At 33.4% G+C, this 24,448-nt stretch overlaps 1 protein-coding gene across 2 annotated transcripts in view; it reads left to right on the forward strand.

Moving 5' to 3' along the window:
• GPR180 (G protein-coupled receptor 180) overlaps positions 1–24,448 on the forward strand; it is a 41,090-nt gene that overhangs the window by 11,137 nt on the left and 5,505 nt on the right. The window contains exons 3-7 of one of the 2 annotated variants that reach the window (XM_007501394.3): positions 11,820–12,020; positions 17,464–17,644; positions 17,781–17,830; positions 21,347–21,504; positions 23,908–23,981. In XM_007501394.3, coding sequence (XP_007501456.1) covers positions 11,820–12,020; positions 17,464–17,644; positions 17,781–17,830; positions 21,347–21,504; positions 23,908–23,981 — 664 coding nt within the window. Of the gene's footprint in view, positions 1–11,819; positions 12,021–17,463; positions 17,645–17,780; positions 17,831–21,346; positions 21,505–23,789; positions 23,982–24,448 lie in introns of both variants that reach the window. The other variant, XM_001377530.4, reaches the window with a different exon arrangement.

Below are 24,448 nucleotides of genomic sequence, written 5' to 3' on the forward strand. Positions count from 1 at the left end.
AGAGGTCTTTCCAGTTGTGTATAATTTAGGTAAACTTATAATTCAAGTGTGAGATGCTGGATGCATGAAGAATAAGTAATGCAAGCTAAAATTGGAAAGATAAGTTGAAGCCAGATTTTTGAGGGGTTTGGAGTCACATTTCAGGAATTTATATTTTATTCTATTGAAAGTGATGATTGAAAGTGATGAGTCATTAAAGATCTTTGACCAGAGAAGTGACACAGATCTGGGGATTAAGAAGATTCTTTGAATGTTTTGTTCAAGGTACAGAAAGGAGGCCAGATTACTGGATCAAAGAATAAGTGGAGGGGACAAGGACTAAGATGTAAGAAAACAGGAAAAATAGGAAGGGGATAGGTTATAAAGGTCTTTAAAAGCCAAGTACTGGGGGCAGCTGGGTATCTCAGTGGATTAAGAGCCAGGCCTATGTTCAAATCTGGCCTCAGACACTTCCTAGCTGTGTGACCCTGGGCAAATCACTTGACCCCCATTGCCTAGCCCTCCCCACTCTTCTGCCTTGGAGCCAAAACACAGTATTGACTCCAAGACGGAAGGTAAGGGTTAAAAAAAAAAAAGCCAAGTACTGGATTTTATATTTTAATCTGAAGATAATAGGGAGCCACTGGTGTTTATTGAATGGACAGGAATGAGTCTTGTTATCAGATTTGTATTTTAGGAAAATTACTTTTAAAATTATACAGAAAAAAATTTATTTTCCCACAATTGCATGTAAAAACAATATTTAACATTTATTTAAATATTTTTTAGTTCCAAATTTTCTCCCTCCTTCCTACTCTTCTTCCCTCCCATCCCTTTCCTCTCCCTGAGATGGTAAGCAGCCTGATATAGATTTTACATATGCAATCATATAAAACATTTAGGAATTTAGTTGGCTAAGTGGGGAATGAACTGGAGAAGGGAGAGACTTGAAGCAAGAAGAACCAACCATCAGACAATTGCTGCAAAATGATGAGCTGATGAGGGCTATATCAGGGTGATGAAAAGTATCAGGAAAGAAGGGAGTATATATAATAGATATTGTAAAAGTAGACTCTACAAAAGTTGGCAAAAAAATTGGATGTTTAATATGAGAGAGTAAAGAATCAAGGATGACACCTAAGTTGAGAACATGAGTGACTTTCTGCATCACAATTGACTGAAAAGTACAGACTATAAAATCTTGCTATGTCTGTTTGTTGATCATAAAGTATTTGACTTGGTAGAGCAGAAATGCAACTTAAAGATCTTACTCTGAGTTGTTTTCAATCAAATATTAAGATTATAGAATTTTCCTTCATAAATATACTCACATAGAAAACTCTTATTAATGATCCTCTGATTATTAGTATTAAATGAAGCATGAAATAGAACTATGTAGGACCACTAGAGATGTTTACCACTGTAATTGCTAATTCTAGCATAAAGATCCAGATGGAAGAGAGATTTCCTACAAATTCAGAGGTCCTGCAGATGCTCCTATTTGCAAATGATACTATGCTGAAACAAGTCCCCTGAAACCATAGAGCCTTTTTAAAGAGACCTCTAACCATTCCAAAGAGTTTGATCCAATCATCCGTAACAGAAAAAAGTGGATGAAGAATTCTGTTGTCTGGGCTATGTTATGTAATAAGAATGTTGGTTGTATGTTGGAGTTAATCTATCTATAAGTATATATTGGAGAGATATTATAGATGGACATTGGATTGGACCCAGAATTTAATAGGACAAGAAAAGTAAACTGGATTGCATTTAGTAAAGTATATAGCATTTGCAGCTTCCAAAACTACTCTGATAGACACAAAAAAATTAAATTTAAATGTTCAAAATTTTATTTCTCTTCAGTGAATAGAAATGTCTTTTCTCTTCTTTTCATCTTTCTTCCTCCTTTCTCCCAAGTGGGGAGAACCCTTGTAACAAATATGAATAGTCAAGCAAAAATAATTCCTATATGATCTTGTCTAAAAAAATATGTCTCAGTCTATATCCTAAATCTATCATGTCTCTGTCAGAAGGCAGATAGCATGTTTTACCATGAGTCCTCCGAAATGATTGGTAATTGCATTCATCAGAGTTCTCAAGTCTTTCAATGTTATTTGTCTTTACACTGATGTCATTATTGTGTAAACTAATTCTGGTTTTAGTCAGTTTACTCCAAATTAGTTCATATAGTGTTCACTTTGAAACCCCCTCTTTTCTCATTTCTTATACTACAGTAGTATTCAGTTATGTTCATATACCATAATTTGTTCAACTATTCCCCTATTGATGAAACCCATTATTTTAACACCAGTATTCTCTCTAAATATATATGGTTATGAATCACAGTATAGCACAGTCTCTAAAGGATGAGTATTGGGAGTAATCCAGAAGCCAATGTAGAATATTATAAACAAATAGCCTGTAACACATTACCAGTGATGACTGGCTTATATAGCAAATGGCGTAAAGGATACCTTCCTAGTATCCTTTTCCTTTTAATTCCTACATCGGGGGTAATAACACCCAAACTTGCCCAAGTTAAGCATGGATATCCACTGTGGAAGCATATGCAGCCTTCTCCTCTTTCCCTACCTCTTTCTTCCCCATTTAGACTTTCTATTTCAAAAATAATGCTAAGGTGATACTTTAGTCTGAAGTCCCTGGACCAGTACAGATGACAAACCCATATCAATCTTTTTTTTAACTATTAATTTCCTAACATTGTCTTTTAAAATCACTCATATCAAAAGACAAATAAATTTCTAAAGGGAAAGAGGCCTAAGTCAGCCCAAGAAAGATTCTTCTTTGAAGTTATTACAGTAATGATCATACAAAAAGAAGACAGGTCTGATTATTTCTATTACTAGAAATATATCTTGAGTTCACCTCTGACCAAGTGGAAAAGAGAATCCTTAGAAGGAAGAATTTGTTAAAGGAGATGTTGAATGGTTTTAGGAAAATTATTCTCCAGGATACCCAAAAGTTAAATGATTGTCATTCCATTCAGTGAATTGAAACTATTGTTCATTTTGATTTTGCTTAATGGAATTGTTTTCATTCTTAAATCTTATCAAGTATAAGTTGAAAGTGGCTTGGGTAGAGAGGTTTTCAAAGACAGGATGGGTTTCTGTTTTTCGAATTTTCTTATATGTAGAGATTCTTAGAATAATTTGATTAATAAATTCACTCTTACAGAATTGTACCCCAAACAGAACATAGAATTTTTCTTCCCTAGCATGAAACATTAAAAGATCTACTAAAAGATCTGTCAAGTTAGGCAGATACTTTATGAAGAATTTATGGAAGGATGTGTAACCGTGAAAATGTGGTTTGCCAAGACTGTGAATTGTCAAAACTGTAAAGGTTTTGGCCAAACTGTAAAGACAATTTTTAGTGTCTTGATTTAAAAAAGAAAAAAAATTAAGTGGTCGCCATGGGAAAATTCCCAAATAATAAAATACCCAAGTCAGCTGGGTTTTATGGATATTTTAATTAATACAAATGAAGGAATTAAGGGAAGGAGAGAGAGAGAGAGTAGCCAAGTAGTAGGAAAGGGCCTAGGCCCAAATGGCCTAGGCCCGAGCCTAAGGGAGAGTGAGTCAGTCTTTATCACTCACCACAAGATCTTCTCAAGCAAGCTCCAGTCCTCCACTGAACTCCTGAACTGAGTTCAGAGGCCCAACTGAATCCAGTTGACCTCCTTTTAAAGAGAATTTTCTCTTATGTCACCTCCCCTAAATTTTCACATCTACCAATCACAGTAGACACTTTTTCCCAGGACTGCCCATTCTTAGTTCTCATCTTTGGTTCTCACCTTCTCTGGTTAGATTACACTTCACATCTCTTTTGTTAAGCTTGCCTTTTGTAAGTTGCTTGACCTTTTAGTGATTAATTTAACTTTTATAGGTACTTAGCGCCCTTTTGTATTAGATCTAAGAATAGACCACCTAGCTTAATCTATAAGGTATGAGTTAGGGACTTTTCATTGTTCAGTCAGGAGTTTGCAACTTTATCTTCTCCTAAGGCACTGTGAGTAGGGTGGAGTAATTTTAAAAGTTCTCAATACATTCCTGACCAAGTACCTCCATTGTTAAAAATGGGGAATAGCTTAATCAAATCTTCTGAAATAGAGTTTGAACAGTTTTAAGATTTACAGACGTGGACAATAGTCCACAGAGCAGAGAAGTATAGATTGATAGTGATTACCCTGTTTAAGAAGAAGTTATTAAATGCCTGCTGGAGCTATGGTCAACACTGAGAATACAAAGAGAAAACAAAAACAGTCTCTGAAGAGTAACATTGATATGATTAAAGTTCCAGTAAAGAATTTCTGTTTTATAGAATGAACACTTAAATCATAAAGAGCAGCATACTTACCCTATAAACACTTCTAATTTTCCATATTCCTATCACATTTTTTATTTCATGACTACAACATTCCATGTTTTAAAAACTTCTTTCCTACTGGATATTTAATTCCACATTAGAATAAGTAGTTTAATTGGTGCTTGTATTTAAAAAAATGATTGAAAAAGATGGCTTCCAAGTGCTTTGCATTATTATAAATATGAGATAGAATCATATTTGTATACAATCACAAAGAATAGGCCGGGGTTACAATATCTCATCTCACATACATAGTTGCCAAACTTTTGTCAATCCTATTTCCATAATATCTCTCACATATGACCCCCCCCCCCCTTTTCCTTCACAAAGCCACTGTCCTTATTGAATCTTTTAACTCTTACTTCTAAACTTCATTAGTCTCCTAATCATTATCTGGCCCTTAAGTTTTTCCCCTCTCTCCAATATATCCTTTACCTAACTGCCGAAGTGCTTTTCCTAAAGGGCATATCTGATAATGTCACTCCCCCACTCAGTAAACCCCTGTGATTCCCTACTCTCTCTTAATAAAGTCCTATTGTACTTTTTTAGCTCTTTACACTCTGGCTCCAACTTTCCAGTCTTATTATCTGTTCTTCCACATTGCCTTTCTCCATGCTCCTCACCGAGGACACTGGTTGTGCTTCATACTAGAAGGCCTTCCCACCTCACCTCTGCATGTTAGAATTCCTTGTTTGCTTCTAAATTCTGCTACCTTCTATTGACCTTCTGAATTCCTCCAGATATGCTAGTGCTTGTTCTATCTCAATTTAATTTATATTTGTTTTGTATATACCTTTTATATTCATGCTGACTCCCCTATTAGAATATACGTTCCTTTAAGGTAGAATTATTTCATTTTTGTTTTTATATTTCCAGTATCCAACACAGTATTTGACACACAGTTGGTGCCTAATAAATGCTTGTTGTTTGATTAATTGATAATGAGGTTTTTATGGTTTTCTTTATTCTGTATTACTTCATAGAAGAATTCCCAAGTTTTTCTAAATTCTTCATATTTATTTTCCTTTATGGCACAGCAAATGTAAATTCCTGGGATTGTTTTTCTTTTGTATCTGCCTGGTAAATGGTGGATACCTAATAAAAGTTTGATAAATTGAATTTAATTGGATTTAATATATTTATGCTTGATAGGCAGTGTGATATAATGGTTAGAAAGCTTCCAGAACCAGGAAGACCTGAATTCAAGTCCCTCCTCTAATACTGACTGAGTGATCTTAGGTTAGTCATTTTTTAAAGCTATAGACAATACTGAGACTGTAAATTACATAGATGATAGTCTTCTTTTGTAGAGGGACTTTCCTTAACTGAAAGTTCATTATATTAAATGAAATCACAGGTCTCTTATTCATGTATGTACCATAATTTATTCAGCAAGGCCCCACTAATTGGGCACATTGTTTATTTCCATATTTTTTGCTATTACTTATAGTGTTTTCCATTTTTACTATGTGACCTTGCTACATCCTTTTCCAGTAATACCTGTATTTGATGATTTCTTTTACATACCCCCAAATTTCCCACGTACAAATCAATATTGAGAATATGCAGTGATTGATTTAGATTTATCTTCTTTCTAAGGCTTTTTTGGATAACTTAATTTTTTTTGTAGCTATATGCCATGAGTAGGAGAGCATTGATATTAAAGAGATGAGCTTTTGCAGTAGCAACAGATTTCCCTTAGATGATTCTATTTTATTACCTCCTTCTGAACACTTCAGATTTAGCTCATTATTCAACTGTAATGCCTGTTCAATATACTTCTCTCTATAGTCATATTTACTGTACTTTGAATAATTAAAAAATGTGGGGGACATCTTGCTTAAGCTTTTAAATCTGCTTTTTTTTCCTAATGAGTTGAATTTTTTTTTTAAGTCAAGAAACAGATTATAGTGAGAACTTGTATTCTTTATACCTCTTAGTTATGTGACTAAAAGAATACAATTTGCTATAGAAAAATATTTAGGAAAGCCTGCCTGTTGAAGTTTCAAATTCCATCTAGGATAACATTGATGTTATAGACCATTCTCATAAAAATTATAGATATTAAAAATAGGCATATAGCTTATTAATTAATATACTTTTAGTCTTTTTTTTTTGAGGAGGTAAAAGTAATATCTGCCCTTAGAACCTTTCTCTTGAAAATGATCTGAGTGACTTTAAAATTGTGCTGCTTCTGGCAGGAACATTTTCTAAAAAAGCATTTGGTTAGATATAACCACTTTTCCTGCCTTCATCTTGTCAAATTTTAATTCCTCACATATTATTATAGGGCAATGAGATGATAGACTTAAGAGTTTGTATCATTGTTCTTTTTTTGCCTTATAAAAACACTGGTAGATTTGTTCCATTTTATATGTTTGTCATCTGCCTTTTGGTTTCATCTACTAGTGCTCTCAAGAAAATTGGCTTCACTGGATTTCATGCTAAGCTCTCTGTTGCTCACCCATAAAAAGGAAGCGGATAGCAGAATGGATTAAAAACCAGAATCCTACCATATGTTGTCTACAAGAAACACACTTGAGGCAGGTAGACATATACAGGGTAAAGGTAAGAGGGTGGAGCAGAATTTTCTGAACTGCAACTGAGACAAAGAAGATAGGAATAGTGATTATGATCTCAGATGAAACAAAGACAAAGCAAAAATAGATCTGATTAAAAGAGATAAGGAAGGTAATTACATCTTGATGAAAGGCAGCATAAATGATGAAGAAATATCAGTACTCAACATATATGCACCAAATGGTCACAGCATTCAGATTTGTAAAGGAGAAATTAAAGGAGCTTAAGGAGGAAATAGATAGTAAAACCATACTTGTAGGGGACTTCAGCCTTCCCCTATGAGGACTAGATAAATTAAACCAAAAATTAAATAAGAAAGAAGTAAGGGAAGTGAATGAAATGTTAGAAAAATTAGAGCTAATAGATATAGATCTGGAGAACAATAAATAGGGATAAAAAGGAATATACCTTCTTTTCAGCAACACACAACATATATACAAATATTGACCATGTAGGAGGGCATAAAAACATTTCAAACAAATGTAGGAAAGCAGAAATAATAAATGCAGGTTTTTTCAGACCATAATGCACTAAAAATCATAAGCAATAAGGGCTTATGAAAAGGTAGATTTAAAATTAATTGGAAACTAAACAATCAAATTCTTCAAAACTGGTGGGTCAAAGAACAAATAAAAGAAACATTGAAGAGAATGACAATGAGGAAACAACTTATCAAAATCTATGGGATGCAGCCAAAGCAGTACTCAGGGGAAAATTTATATCCCTGAATGCATATATCAAATCAGAGAGGGAAGAGGTCAATGAATTGAGCATGCAACTTAAAAAAACTAGGAAAAGAACAAATTTTAAATCCCCAGATAAAACTAAATTGGAAATCCTAAAAATCAAAAGAGAAATTAATACAATTGAAAGTAAAAGAACTATTGAACTAATAAATAAGACTAGGAGCTGTTACTTTGAAAATACAAATAAGATAAAGTAATGGTTAACTAATAAAAAAAAAAGTCAAAAATAAAATTAACAGTATAAAAGATGAAAAGGGTGACCTCACCTTTAAAGAAGAGGAAATTAAGGTAATTATTAAGAGCTATTTTGCCCAATTATATGGCAATAAATATGACAATCTAGATGAAATAGGTGAATATTTACAAAATATAAACTGCCTAGATTAACAAAAGAGGAAATATAATAGTTAAACAATCCCATCTCAGAAAAAAAAATTGAACAAGCCATCAAGGACCTCCCTAAGAAAAGATCTCCTGGGCCAAATGAATTGACAAGTGAATTCTATCAAACATTTAGAGAACAACTAATCCTACTATTCAAACTGTTTGACAAAATAAACCAAGAAGGAGTTTTACTAAATTCCTTTTATGACACAAATATGGTACTGATTCCAAAGCCAGGCAGACCAAAAACAGAAAGAAAACTACAGACCAATTTCCCTAATGAATATAGATGCAAAATTCTTAAATAAAATACTAGCAAAAATACTACAGCAAGGTATCACAAGGATTATTTACTATTACCAGGTGGGGTTTATACCAGGAATACAAGGATGGTTTAATAATAGGAAAACCATCCATATAATTGACCCTATAAATAACCAGACCAATAGAAATCTCAAGATTATCTCAATAGATGGAGAAAAAGCCTTTGACAAAATACAACACTCATTCCTATTGAAAACATAGGAATAGTTCGGCCTTTCGTAAAAATAATAAACAGTATATATTTAAAACCATCAGCAAGTATCATCTGCAATGGGGACAAGTTTGGAGACTTCCCAATAAGATCAGGAGTGAAGCAAGGATGCCCATTATCACCTCTATTATTTAACATTGTAGTAGAAACACTAGCAGTAGCAATTAGAGAAGAAAAAGAAGCTGAAGAGATTAAAGTATGAAATGAGGAGACTAAACTATCACTCTTTGCAGATGATATGATGGTCTATTTAAAAAATCCTAGCGAATCAACTAAAAAGCTAGTGGAAATAATCAACAACTTTAGCCAAGTTTCAGGATACAAAATAAACCCACATAAATCATCAGCATTTCTATATATTTCCAACACAACTCAGCAGCAAGAATCAGAGAAATTCCATTTAAAATTGCCCTATAAAATATAAAATATTTAGGAATCTACTTGCCAAGACAAACATAAGAATTATATGAACACAACTAAAAACACTTTCTACACAATTGAAATTAGATCCAAGATCTCTGTTGATTCATTTTCTCCTTAGATTGCTTTTTTTTTTGAGGAGTTTTACTTGAAATCATCTATCATCCTTCTCCATAATATTTTTATTATAAATTTTATTGATGAATTTTGTTTTTAAATCATAGTCATTTCTGGATTTATCATTCCCTACATCCTCCATGAAGATCACCTTTTTTTTTTTAAACCCTTACCTTCTGTTTTGGAGTCAATACTGAGTATTGGCTCCAAGGCAGAAGAGTGGTAAGGGCTAGGCAATAGGGGTCAAGTGACTTGCCCAGGATCACACAGCTGGGAAGTGTCTGAGGCCAAATTTGAACCTAGGACCTCCTGTCTCTAGGCCTGACTCTCAATCCACTGAGCTACCCAGCTGCCCCCCAAAGATCACCTTTTTAATAAAGACAACCTGTGAAGCAAAACCAATCAATCTTTCAGAGCAGCTGAATGTAACATCCTGCACCTGCAGGCCCCTACATCCATACTGTGAGGAAGGAGGTGTGTTTTCTCATCTGTTCTCTGGGCTTAGCATTAGTCATTACTATCACCAGAGTTCACTTTTATTTAATAGTGCATTTTCATTTATATTCATGCCATTGTATATATGTTCTCTTGGTTCTACTCACTTCAAGATGTAGTCAATTCATACAAGTTATCCCATGTTTTTCTTAATTCATATTCATAACTTCTTACTATTTAATAATATTCTACTGCCTTAATATGCCACACTTTGTTGCATTCCCAAATTGATGGCATCACTTTGTTTCTATTTTTTTCTACCTTGAGATGTGCTGCTATGAATATTTCAGTGTAAATGGGCCTTTTTTCTGTCTTTGATTTGGGATCTCTGGGTCAAAATTGGTGAAGTTCTCCTATACTTACAAATTGATTTTAATAGTGAAAAGGAGGGTTTTCAGGAATTTCATGGAATTATATACAGTTTCACCAATATTGTCTCAGAATTTTCACATTTTCCTTAGCCTCTCAAACGTTGACTTTTTCCATTTTTGCCAATTTGTTATAGTGTGAAATGAAACTTCAAAATTTTCAATTCTATTTTTAGTCATTTTGGTTGTTCATAGTTTACAGTTCTTTTGAAAATTATATATATTTGACCACTTATCTATCAAAGAATGGCTTGTTCTTATTTATGATAACTCTTCATGTGTCTTAGATAACAGACTCTTTTTAGAGATAATTAATGCAATGATTCTTTATTCATCTCTTATCCTCCTCGTATTTTATTCATGCAAAAGGATATTTAATTTTATGTAGTCAAAACTGCCCATTTCCTCTATTATGAAAAAAATTTTCACTTAGGTTAGAATTAGTTTAAAATTTTAGTTTAGAATTCATACCTTAGGCATAGTTGTGAAAGGTACTTCTTTCCATTATCTTCTATTTTTAAAATTATGTGATCTTTTGTATGTATTTAGGTTTTACTCATTTGAGACTTAAAGTGTTCATAATGTTTCAAAAGTAAGCTTATATCATAAAACAGTAGTGCCCATGAAGTCTATGCAGTGGAATAAGGCCATTAAAAATAGAGATGTTTAAAATTGATAGCAAGGAGGACCACCATATCGTACCACTTTCAAAGACCAAATATTAGGTCATATATTTAGAGAAAGAAGAGAATTTTAGAGCAGGAAACAGAACCTTAGTATGTAGTCTATTCCCCTTGTTTTATAAAACAAAGACCATCTTTTTGATATCAGTATACTTTGGGTAGTGTTATATCGCTGAAAGTCATGGAATTCGGCAGTCTCCAAACAATTAAAAGTTATGGTTCATTCAAAGAATAGTATAGGAGCATGCATGGTAGGAGTATACAGGAGATTTCTGATAAAGGATAGGCCAAGAGAAACAGTGAAAATTACTGATAATATCAGAGAGATTTGTGACCAGAACAACAGAGTCTGGCTAGAAAATGAGGTCTTGCAGCAAGAACTGCTAAACAGCCCTCTTGTCCCACTGTTAAGAACACAATGAGATCTAGAGGAATTTCTCTGACACATTGTGGGCTCCTGTGGAGGATTTTTGGGAAGACATGAACAAGAGTTGGAGTGAACTAAAAGTTGTAGGTGAGTTGTGATTTGCACAATTGGACGGAATACTCACCTTGAGGAACTCCCAGTGACATCAAAGTAAGTAAGACTAGATAATGAAGATGACTCCTAATTTTTTCTTCTGCTTCAAAATTTTTTTTTCAAAAGTAATTTATCAAGAAAATTCACATATAAAAAGCCAGTGAAAGTTAGCAAATTCTAGTGACTAAAAATCCTAAGTTAAACCTTTTGTGGTATTAAATTTTTCCTTCTTAGATAATTTTCAGGAAAGTAATTTTATTTGGAAACAAGTGTATTTTAAATAGTTATGAAGTGAAGTTTCAGATAAACTGTATTCCATTAAAAGCCATAGTTTTGTAATACAAGTTTTTTTCCTCATCAAAAAATATGTATAACTGTGACTCATGTTCAATTTCTGATTGCTCCATAACCTACAGTAATTACTTGCACTATACTTCCAACAATGCACCAGGAATTTCCAGGGTAATAAGAACAAAATGAAAAGTTGTATGATCTCAAGTAAGGTGGAATCACTGGTCAAGAATAGGATTATATCATTTATTTATATTATAAAATATTAAATTGTTTTCATTTTACAATCATGTGCCTTTTTCTTTCTCTTTAAAGTGACTCTGAATCATACTGAACATAACCTGACTGTGTCCCAGATTCCATATCCCCAAACTTGGTATGTGTTTTATGTCGACAAGTTTACATGTGACAATAATTTTGAAGATTCTGTATTAGAAGATATCTCATTTGAAATGATATTACTAAATCCAGATGCTGAGGGGAATCCATTGGATCATTTTAGTGCTGGAGAGTCTGGTAAGGATACTATTTTTTTATTGTTAAAAAAAAGAGTATATTATTGCCTTTTTATAAGTTTGGAAGTGAATATAATTAGACTCATCTTTGAATCAATCTATAAAAAAGGAAGTGTTACTAGAACTACCATGTTTCTTTTTATAACATTACCATCAAATGGCACCTAAAGACTTTAATATTTATTGACTGAAATATCTAATAAGTCATGCTATTTCTTCACCAGGGCTTAAAATACCACAAGTCCCTAAATGTTTTAGGGATACCTTTGTTTTTAAGTTGAAACTCCTAGAGACATTTTCCTCCCATGTGCAGACATATGTGAAATTTGTGTTTCTAGTGAATCACTTACCATTAGTCCATTTCAGAAGGGTCTGTTAGTCTATGTTTTACTTAGCTCATTTCTAGACTCCACCCTTAAATGAAGAAAATTGTCTCAAGTGTGCCCATTTTCAGGTGAGAGTTGACTTAAAAGATATTCATCAGAGGTATTTTGAGTTGTAAGAATAAGCAGCAAATATTTGCAATTAAGGCTATATGTAATCATTATTTATTTTTAAATCAAATACAATTCTGTATATTGCCTTACTTGAGCTGATCCTAGATTTATTTTATAGAGTCAGGACCTTCAATAGAAAAAAAACGAAGTCACTTATGATTCACATCAACACAATATTCTTTTGATTATGAACATCACGTTTGTGAACAGAACAAAGTAAAATGCTTTAAAAGTCAAAGTGGTTTTTCAGCATTAAAAAAAAATGTAGTCGTATTAAGTATTTATATCTCCAAATAGTATGGTTTATTTTGAAGAACAAAAGAGAGATTCACACATGAACCAATTGTGATGGTATTAGACAAATTTTCATTTGTTTATGGTCCAATTAGCACTATAACATCTACATCTCATTATTTGTGAGAATTAAATACTGGTGTACACTTCCAACTCTGTCATGAAAGTCAAGTGTTTATTCACTCACTCACTTCCCTTGCCTTCATTGCTCTTCCTCACCCCCAGAACAGAATTTCAATATATCCTTTCACCAGCACACCCCCATCCCTATTATTTTATTATCTTTCACCAAATTCATATTAGTACTTTTTGATTTGACTTCTTCATTGGTAAAAAAAAAGGAAAACATTTGCCAGTTACATATAATAAAGTTGCAAAAGATTTTTCTCAGTTTGGTTTGTGTTCAGATTTTTGTATTTCATAATATAGATAATATTCATCCTCTGTTTCATGCTCCCTTAAAAGTATATTTTCTTTATTTTGAGTTCATACAACTTTTATTGCTTAGTACCATCATTGAAAATTAAACTTAGTTTTCAGAATTAATGAGCATGTTACTCTTAACTTCTGATGAAGGATAACCCTTTGAATAAAACTAAAATTGGTAAAACTAAAATTGAAAAGTATATGAAAACTTTTTTCTGTTAGAATTGTATTTACAGTGAATTCAAAACAAGGAGTATATTTTTAAACTATCTTGTAGGCAATCAAGGCAAGAATGATTTATGCAAACTTCAGTGAAATTGCATTCTGTGAGCAAAATGCTACCCATGGCTGCACAAATGCTTTCAGTCCAATTCATTTTATGCATTGCTGTCTCAGTGAAATAATTTCCTCTGCTGATTATTATCTTGGGATCCGGAAGTGCCATTCATACTGAAGAATCCCAAAACATCTTTATGGTTATATGAGTTTTATTTTCAAAAGTCCCTTCCTTATGTTACTTGGTAAATAGTGGAGGGTGTTTCCTTTCATGATAGATTTGTAGACTTATGAAACTTGCCTATTTTCTTCTTTATAGAAAGATTTTGGATAAAAGAAATATATCTTTAATTCATTAATACTGAAGAGTAAAAGGTAATCAGATGCAGCATGATATAGTGGATAATTGGGGTTGGCCTTGGAGTCCAGAAAACCTAGATTCAGGTCCAGCCTCCAACTAGGATTAGTTGTGTGACCTCAAATAGTTGTTAGCCTCTCACTAACAGCAAAACCATATTAACTGCTAGTGCTTTCTCTCCTGAACAGGAAGGAAATATATTTATCTTGAATATATTTTGTCTTTTTGAATACGTGTTCATAGATAGAATAGCATAATTTAAATCAAATCAGATGATTTCACTTATGTTACTCCTGTTTAAAAGTATCTGCTACAATGAAATGTGGAACATTCTTGTGCCTATCTAGTTCCTTTATGAGAAATAATATTGGTCAAATGATGATCCTTACCCCGTTCAGACATAGTGTAAGAGAGAGGAATTTGCAAAAGAGAAGATGCAAAATGAGAAAATCTGATCCAATGAAGCAAGAAACAGCCCACGTGGGGGAAGGGCAGAAAGGAAGTGGCCCAGAATTCCAAGGAAAAAAACAGAGCATGAGGGGAACTCAGAAACTGCCACTTCAACTGGTTTCCTTCAGCTGAGAGCCTGACAAGAAGGTCTCAAAGACTGGAGGTTCCTCTTTGGACACCACTGGCTTTTCTAGCGATCCCTGGAAATCTGTTGCTCAACTCAACTCAACATAGTAGACTGGATTTTGAAAAAAAGCCATCTACTGAGGAAATTCTAAGGATTTTTTCCACCTCTTTCTCCCTAATTGCCCTGAACTGTAGCAATAATCAGATTAGCTTAAGAATAGGGATAACCAACAGCTGACCTGAAAAGGGGCCAAGGCTTAAAGCCTGGACCCCAAATTTGAGGGGGGGGTCAGCCTGCCAGTCTTTAGGGATTCCTGCCACCCACTTTCCTTATCCACCCTTCCTATTTCCCCTTTCCTGAGTGATTCTCCATTAAAGAGTTTTTATATAGATCAGGTCTGCCTACTTTCTGACATCAAAGAAGGGGACTGAAGATTTGGGGAGAATCATACCTCAAGAATAGGATTGGGGAGTGAACCCAGATCTCAAAGGGAAAGTGGTAGTTGGGGTATTGGGAGGATCCAAAGACAGGAAAATCTACCCTCTCAATAACAGCTAAGATCAAGGAGGGAGGCAGTGGGCCATTTCTCCTAAACCCTCTCTTCCAGTCCTTAATTTCCACCTCCCAAACCCAATCTCTAAGGAGACATACTCTGTCCCTCAGGGAACAAACTCAGGTCCTCTTCACTAAGGGGGAAGATCAACCTCTTCTCCCCTCTCTCATTCTTACAACCCTTTCTCCTCCTCTCCCCAGTTCACCGGGGTATTTGGGTATAACTTCCCATAAGGGCCCTATATTACAATATATAAGCTATATCAGTATAGATATACTTCTCTAAAGTAATAGGGAAATATGTTTCCATTTGTAATCCCCTCATTTGTTGCTTTAAGTCTGAATATAGTGATGCAGTGTGGCATTGTCTCTAGACTATGATGAATCTTGGAGTCAGGAAGATACTGACACATATACTTGCTTTGTCACTATGGGCAAATCACTCCATATCTCAGTGCCACAGACAGTTATTTAAGACTGGAAGTTACAGACAAGTCGCTAACATGCATTGATTGAGGGGGTGTCCATACCAAGAACTCCCTACACTGATGAAATCACAAATTTAAACTAAGACTAAACATAATTTTTCACTTGGATTTTCTAATAATCCTTCACTAAAGTCCTCATCAGGGTTCAGAAGTGATCCCGAGAGAGTGCAAATTGTGATAGGTTCTGCAAAGTCCTTGAGCTTGGGATCAATGATGGAGTGTATGCCTGCGATCCAGCCCAGTCAGATATGGAGAGATCCATCACCAGAATGCCTTCCAGATGATGAATTTCTTTAGTCCCAGGAATTCTTGAAGGTTGGCTCAGATGTAATGAGAGTTATTTCTATGGAAGTTGTAACCACATTGATAAAATCAGATCTTTGTAGTTTTGTAACATGGGCGCCAGAACAGATTATAGCCTAGAATTCATTTTCTGTGGAGCAAGTGGGACACCCAGTGGCTAAACTATTTATTGGCTTTTCCTTTTTTTCCATTTTCATGCTATTCCTTGCTTTCATCAAATCTTAATGATTGAACCATTTCTTTAATATATCTTTTTCTGGTCATCCATGTGGATGTTTTTATTTGCATTTCAAAAACTATTATGTTTTCCATTATCTTTAACAGGAATGTTTATAAAAGAGGTGATACTCCATGTAATATCTTTAAAAACATATTAAATTTTGTTTGCTCACAAAATTTTCAATCTTAAATTTAAAACTTCTCAATTAAAATTGCTTTTTTGCTACTGTGAAATATAGAAATGTAATTGAGCATGCCATTTATTTAATTTAAAATAAGACTCACCACAAATTACCATTCACTTATTCTGTATTTAAAAAAATTAGTAGATATATAAGCAAAAAGTAAGATTTTTTATAAAAATTACTTAATCCTTGGTTTTTCTTTTTTTTTTACCTCAAAAAATTTACCTTCTTTCTCAGAATCAATATTATTTTGGTTCCACGGCAGAAGAGAAATATGCAATGGGGTTTAAGTGACTTACCCAAGGTCACATAGCTAGGCAAATATCTGAGGTCAGATTTTAGCCTAGGACCTCCTGTCACTAGGCCTGACTCTCAATCCCCTAAGCCATCTAGCTGCTCCCAATCCTTAGTTTTTCTTAACTTGAAACTCTGAGAGATGGGCCCTAGAGAGTTTGTATATGTGAAAGGGTCTTCTTCCTTACTCTCCCCTTATAATCTCTATCATTTCTTAGCTGCTAATACAGCTGTTAATGCAGGATTGTAATAGAAACAAAGTTGACTGGAGTCATTGCCACACACATTAATGGGATTCAGATATTCATCGGAAAGTTTAACTAGGGAATTAATTAGCCCCATGGATACAAAATATTGTGCCAGTCTTACCACCAAAATGATCTTTTAAAAATATTCCATAACAAACATTTCTTTATTAATTAGCTGAGAGAATTGTTGGGGCATTCTAGAGTGTACCAAACTGTTGGTTACCATAACAAGATATTTTTCTAACAAAAATTAATTCTCAGATTTTTACTTTAACATGAAATTAATAGCTTTTTTTTTTTTTTGAGAAAGGCAAATCTATATAAAACATGAATGCCAATTAAACACATTTCTTTGAACAAAAACCCAAGTTCTATTGGTGAGACTATTAGGACCAGGGACATTCACTTTGGTTTTTTTATATTAATGTAACCAAGGGAGGATATTTATGCTGCTTAAACTAATAAACTAAGAGATAACAGTTTATGGCATGACTAGCTTTTTATGGTTGAAAATTTGACCTAAAATCAGAGAAATAATTTTTTAAAAATCACTTTTTCAATTCATGACCAAAAACAGAATTATAATTATATGCAAATCCAGTTTACTTTTAAATACAAGTGTGATTCAATTTTTAAAATTTTTCTAGAAACTTTTTTGTTAAAGACTTAGAAATACACCTTTTATTTTTTCAATTGATGCAAACTATCTTTTTTTTTCCTCTTCTAGGGTTACATGAATTCTTTTTCCTTCTAGTCCTGGTATATTTTGTGACTGCCTGCATTTATGCTCAATCACTGTGGCAGGCTATTAAGAAAGGAGGACCCATGCACATGGTTTTAAAGGTGTTAACAACTGCATTGCTCTGGCAAGCTGGTTCAGCTTTAGCTAATTACCTGCATTTCTCCAGGTACCTTACTACCATTGAGACTCAGTCATTAAAGTTAATTAATTCTACTGAATCATTCCAAATTATGGTGGTGTTGATTATGAATTTTGTTTGAGAACTTTCTAATTTACACTAACTATTCCTTTCTATTTCTTAGTTACTCCAAAGATGGAATAGGGGTCCCTTTTATGGGAAGTCTGGCAAAATGTGAGTACCTTTAAAAACTACATATATTTTTTAGTGTAGCCATTAGTTTTTGTTATTATTTTTTGTTGTGATTATGTTTTATTTGTCTTAAGGTCAGTAAGTTCAGTTGATTAAATTTCGGCACTAACTCAGCCAGAGTTACACCCTTTATGCATGCACCAGTTAGCTTCATTTTTTTCAATAACCAATACCTACATCCATCATTCAATAAGTCATTCTTCTTGTATGAGGACCAGTTTCTTTAGTGATCATTTGAATTTTTGTCAAGTCTGGATCAGTACTACACAACAGTGATTAACATAGATATAGTAATTGTGCTGATACAAATCTATATTTAACCTTATTTTCCTTTCTTTTTTTTTCTGTAGAACAGAATTAAATTGAAAAAGTATGGTGAGGCTTGAGTACATACCATTTTAAAATTGAGAATAAAATAATCTGAGGGCAAATCTTAATAGAGCCTACCTTAAAACTCAGGTTCTAAATATGAATAAATTCTTTTTTTTAATCCCTTACTGTGTATTGGTTCTAACACCGAAGAGCAGTAAGGGCTAGGCAACAAGGGTTATGTGACTTTCCCAGCGTCACATAGTAAATATGAATATATTCTTAAGGGGGCAATATTCTTTGTGTTTGTCTGCCCAAAATTTCACTATCAAGTGGGTTGTCATCTGGCTAGTTACCTATACTGGTCCAGGAATCTACTCTGCCAATCTTGTTGTCTAGGATGTTAAAAAATAATGAACATCAATTTTACTCATATTCAAAAACTCTTGTACTTCATCACTATCAACTTTGATTTATCAAAGGGCTCATCCAGTTTGTGGAGTGTTCAGGTCCTTTGGTTCTTTACCTCTTTCTTGTTATAAACTTATCTTTCACAGAATCATAAGATTCTCAGAGAGCATCTAGTCCAAGCCTGCTATTAATGTGAGGAAATGTATGCATAGAGATTTGGACTAGTCTCTTGACACCAGAAATATCCATTATACTGTATAGCTGCCAAACACTTCATTTGTACCTCTACCAAAGGTTGATCAAGAAAAGTAAGAAAAATTTATTAAATAATAATGCTTTTATTATGTTAAGGTTGAATCAGTGAGGTATTTAAAGATTCTAGACAAAATAGAATTTTTTGAACTTGTAAGACACTCAGCTAGTGTCTGAGGCTTGTGAGCTCATATTTTCTAGCACTTTATCCACTGTGTCACCTAGTTGCCTTATTTATATAAGATAATAACAACTAAACCATGATAAAATGACTAGCCATTTGTACAGTTTACCAAAACTTACATTTTAACTTGTAATTATTGTATCAAAATCCAAAATGTCTTTATATCATTTGAAAATATCAGTGGTATATCCTGAGAAGAAAATATCAGCATTAAAGCAAAATAACCCATTATAATTATGGTTATCTGGGTTTATAGCAAACAATCAAATCATGTAATCCCATAAATTGTCATTATTAGTTATATGTGACATGCTCTTTGAACATATATAAACTTTCTTATACAGTTAGCCTTATTTCTCTTTTAAAATTGTTTCAGATGTCAGTAATAGGTGTCCTAAGTAGCTTTCAGAAATGTAGAGAAGATTGTGAAGAAAGATCTATTTTGTTAAATTGTGATAAATTTTACAGTGGACTAAACCAAAATTCATTAGGACATAAAAATTGCTCTCTATTTTTTGACCAGAAAAAAAATAACTTGTAGAAGAGCAACCACATAAACTTCAAATATATTTTGTTTTTTGGGCTTATTTGATTTGACTTCTTTGTTACATCATTCATTAATGCCACATGTGCACTAATAGTGCTTCTATTGATGTCAACTTGCAATTTTAAATGATGGCCACCTGATGGCGTAGCACACTAGTGCAATGGGCATTTATTTTTCTTCAGAACTTGAAACTGTGACTTTATACTTTTTATCACCAGATAGCAAATCATGTAGTAGTCATGTGTCTGTTACCATACTGTTTCATAGTAATAATTTTGTGTTAGAGAATATTGACCCTAAACACTGTACTTTGGTTAAAGAAACATACAAAATATCGTGGCCTACTCTGCTGAAGAAGCACAACAATTGAAATAATTTCAGTGAAATAAACAACAAGTTGTATTAAGAGAACTGGATTAAGAAACAAGTATAAAAACTTATAATAATTGTAGCTTACATTTAAGCTACAATTATTATAAGTTTTTATACTTGTAAGCTATTTTGCAGTTTACAACCTAGGTAGTACAAGTATTATTATCCCCATTTTCCAGATGAGGAAATAGTCAAAGAAGAAGTGATCCATTCTGGATCAGATAGCTGGTAAGTGGCACAGATAGGGAGAGAACTTAAGTCTTTTGCTCCCAAGGCCATTGTGCTTTCTGCTATACTACACAGCTATTCAAAATTAGATTTAAGATAGGTAATTACAGAGGTATAATACAGGTCTTCCTTTTAAACAAAACAACAACAGTGTTATATTTATTCAAAGAATAAGGATAAAGATCTAAATGATCTTATAGATTTATTAAAAACTTTATTTCTGTGATTAAATTTCTGATTGAATAGATGCATATTTTTCTTTGTGTAAAAATTTTACTACAGATACTGGGATTTAAAATGCAATTTGACATGATCCAGGAAAATATGCTAATGGGGAATTAAGATCCAGGTTCTACCATGCATAAGCTGTGTGACCTTTTTCAATGTAGACCTCAGTTTCCATATTTATAAAGTGCAAGGTTATATTAGTCTGCCCTTTCCAATTTAATTGAATTAAATTCAGCAACCACTTACTGCCTACTATGTGTAAAGCATTTTACTAGGCAATAGTTCTCAGGCACTGAAATTTTTGTGGGTTGTGACATATCTTAAAAATAAGGGAAAAATCTGGTCTCAGATACTTCTTAGTGGTGTAATCCTGGGCTAGCCACTCAACCCCAGTTGCCTAGCCCTTGCCACCCTTCTGTCTTGGAACCAATACTTAGTATTGATTCTAAGATGGAAGGTAAGGGTTTTAAAAAAAAAACACCAAAAAAGGTAAAAATAGACTAATGGTTAGTTGTAGTGATTCATGAAGCTCCGACTAATAAAAGTTCATTAAGTTAGTGGGCTAAATAAATACACAATTCTGGCTTCATTTTCATGTTTATCATGTTCTCAACCTTTCTAATGCCGTGACCCCGCAATACAGTTCCTCATGTTGCAGTGACCCCAAACCAAAAAATTATTTTGGTGGCTTCTTCAAAACTGTAATTTTGTTAGTTATGATTCAGAATGTAAATACCTGATATGCATTATGTCTTCTCATTGCTACAAATTGAGAGATTGAGAACCGCTGATCTAAACTGTCTACATGTTATATGGAGTTGTAAATCAAAAGCATAGTTCTGGTGTGCCAATTTAACTCTCTGGATTTGCTCTTCATCCATCTCTTTTGTTTGCTGGCTCTTCAGAAGGAATGAATACTTTACATGAAGATGAATAACTGTCCATTTTTGTTTCCATCTTCCATCAGTTTGTGACATAGCCTCCCAGATCCAGATGCTGTACTTATTACTGAGCCTTTGCGTGGGTTGGACAATAGGCAGAATGAAAAAGTATCAAAGCAGACCTCTCCAGTGGGATTCTACTCCAGCATCTACTGGCATAGCTGTAGTCATTGTCATAATACAGGTGTGTGCTGTTTAGTCTGAACTCCTTTTGCTTTATTTAGAAGCTAGCATTAAATTGGAGAAGTATGGTCAGGCTTAACTGTATATCCATTTTAAAATTATGAATAGATTGTCACAGGGACTTGTTACATTTTAATGTAAAGTTGCTAGCACCTGCAACAGAAATTTTCATTTATTTTTCCAACTTGAGCCTGACACTACTAATGTCATTTTACTGTAACTTACCTGAATTAGTCTCCTATTGAGGAATTTGTGCTATTTCTAAATAACCCAGTGTAAAGATAATTAATTGTAATGGAATCAGTCCAATTTTGTTACTAAGAATATAAGAATTCAAATCACTAGCTGAAAATGGAATTTGAATTTAACTAGAAATGAAAACCTAGAAAGAGAAAATAAGCTTTTTTTTTTGTTTTAAAGAAAATCTTTATTACTGATTTCTCTCAATCTCTTTTTCTTAAATTGAAGGTAATATGATGATATCCACTTTATTCCAAGATACAAAGTTCCAGGCATAAAATCAGAGTAAAGAAAGATAATTTAATGATGTGGATGATTTAGGTTTTATTGATAGCATTATTTCCAAGTAAGCACAAATATTATATCATAATTCTGTAAGAAATAGTTTAGAATAAAAAACTAATGATCTGAGAAAGAGAAGCCCTATGGCTTATCATAGTCAAGCATATATACTCACTACTTAGGTAGGAAATAATTCTGTTATTCCTAGAAATAAATATGAACAGGAAGGAAATAAGCTTAAAAATAAATGAAAAAGTATAAAGTTCTAACAATTATAATGTTTTGATCCTGGGAAATAATTAGTATACCAGATAGATTTACTAGTAAATCAAATTTTTATTTCCCATGTTACATTTTTTTTTCCTTTGTGAAATTCCTATTAACTTTTAAAAAATTAATTTTTTTTTAATAAACCCTTACTTTCCGTCTTGGAGTCAATACTGTGTATTGGCTCCAAAGCAGAAGAGTGGTAAGGGCTAGGCAATGGGGGTCAAGTGACTTGCCCAGGGTCACATAGCTGGGACGTGTCTGAGACCAGATTTGAACCTAGGACCCCCCCATCTCTAGGCCTGGCTCTCAATCCACTGAGCTACCCAGCTGCCCCCTCCCCCATTAACTTTTAAAAAGAAGAAAAGATTGAATGTAAAGGAATTTGATCCCAAACTCTTTAATACAGTGGCATAGACAAATTAAGGTATTGAGCATTCATAAGGTATGTGTCACTGTACTAGATGGTAGGAGAGCTTATATAGTATAGATTGCATGTCAAGGACCCCCAATTTAATAAGGTGAACAAGATAGTTAGACACTATCAACATAAATATATACATTGATTATATATCAGCTTATATTTATAAAAGTGAGAGTGAACTGGAATGTGTAAAAATGATGTGAAGAGTATTAGTTTTCTGTAAAATAAGAAGCATTTTCTTAAAAGAATGTTTTGAATTGCAGTTTACAGATTAAAGAAGGTTCCATACAATTGGGCTGAGAGAGGTTGGGAGTAGGGCAAGATATTTCAGTATGAAATGGAAAATGAACAACCCACAGGCATTAAGTTGAGATGGATGTCTCCTGTATGTTGAATGGCAATGGAGTTTAACCACTCAAAAACTGATGCATATAGATTTAGGCTACCATCTTAAGGTAGATAACATTCTCATGTCTACATGTTGTAGTTCTCAAAAGCAGTGCTTAAGACTGACTGGAGGAGAGTCTAGTGACTGAGATTTCTGTAGAATTTATTACAGCAATTCAGATACACGATGTTCAGCATTTGATGAAGACCTTTGGCAATGGGAAGAATGATGGACTGGTTGCAGAACTTAATAATTCTGATCAAAAAGTGTTGAAGATTCAGAGGGTATTTATAATTTACACTATATACTAAATATATAGATTTACATGTGGTATTGAAGATTGTCCCCAAGTTGTAGGTTTGAGGAACCAACCAGATGAAGAATGGAACAATGAATGAGTTTTAGAGGAAATATGAAGATGTCTTTCTTTCCATGTTGTATTTGATACTTTAGATTTGGAATAACCATCTTGGTTTTTTTTTTTTTAATTATTGTCTTTAAAGAATGGCAGTTCATCATTGAATAAAGGACAATGCCTTTACTTTATCTAGTGACAACCTTTATGATTTGCTTGACTGTGTAATATCATTAGCAGTTTTTAGAGAAGCATTTGGTTAAAATTCTTTAAACAGATATAGCACATAAATAAAATATTTTCTATTATTTAATATTGATTTTTTTACAGAGTATTTTGCTGCTTTGGGAACAATTTGAAGATACCAAACACCATAGCTACTATGCACAACATAATTTAGCAGAGATATTTATAATTATTTTAAGAGTTTGCCTGGCATTATCTTTAGGCTATGGTCTCTACCAGATTATCACAGTGGAAAGAACTACTCTTAAAAGGGAGTTCTACATCACATTCGCCAAAGTAAGTATTCCGTATAAGAAATAACTCTATGTTTTCCACAGACTTTTGTGTAAAACATCCATTTGAGAGGCAGCATACCTGGGCTAGGTCTTCATCTTGTATCTATGACCCATAGATTTTCTTTTTGTAAATGGAGGGATTATTTATATATATATATATATATGTATATATATGTATACATATATATAAATAGAAATATTATTTCTATTGTACAAGACTGTTGTAAGGAAAAAAGAAATTATATAACAAAACAGTTTGAACTCTTCAAGAGAGTTTACACTAACCCAGGATGTGTCTTTTGTGAACAGAGCCACAAAAATCTGAGCTTTAGTATCAATGACACATACTGGTAGTCTAGTCACTAAACCTGTCAGTGCTCTAGGCCAGTGATGTCAAACTCAAACAGAAGCAGAGACACTAATCTATACATAAAGATCCCTGAGGGCCTCATATTGACTTAGTTTTAA

Source organism: Monodelphis domestica, chromosome 8 (genome assembly GCF_027887165.1).
Source record: "Monodelphis domestica isolate mMonDom1 chromosome 8, mMonDom1.pri, whole genome shotgun sequence".
NCBI classification, from domain to species: Eukaryota; Metazoa; Chordata; class Mammalia; order Didelphimorphia; family Didelphidae; genus Monodelphis; species Monodelphis domestica.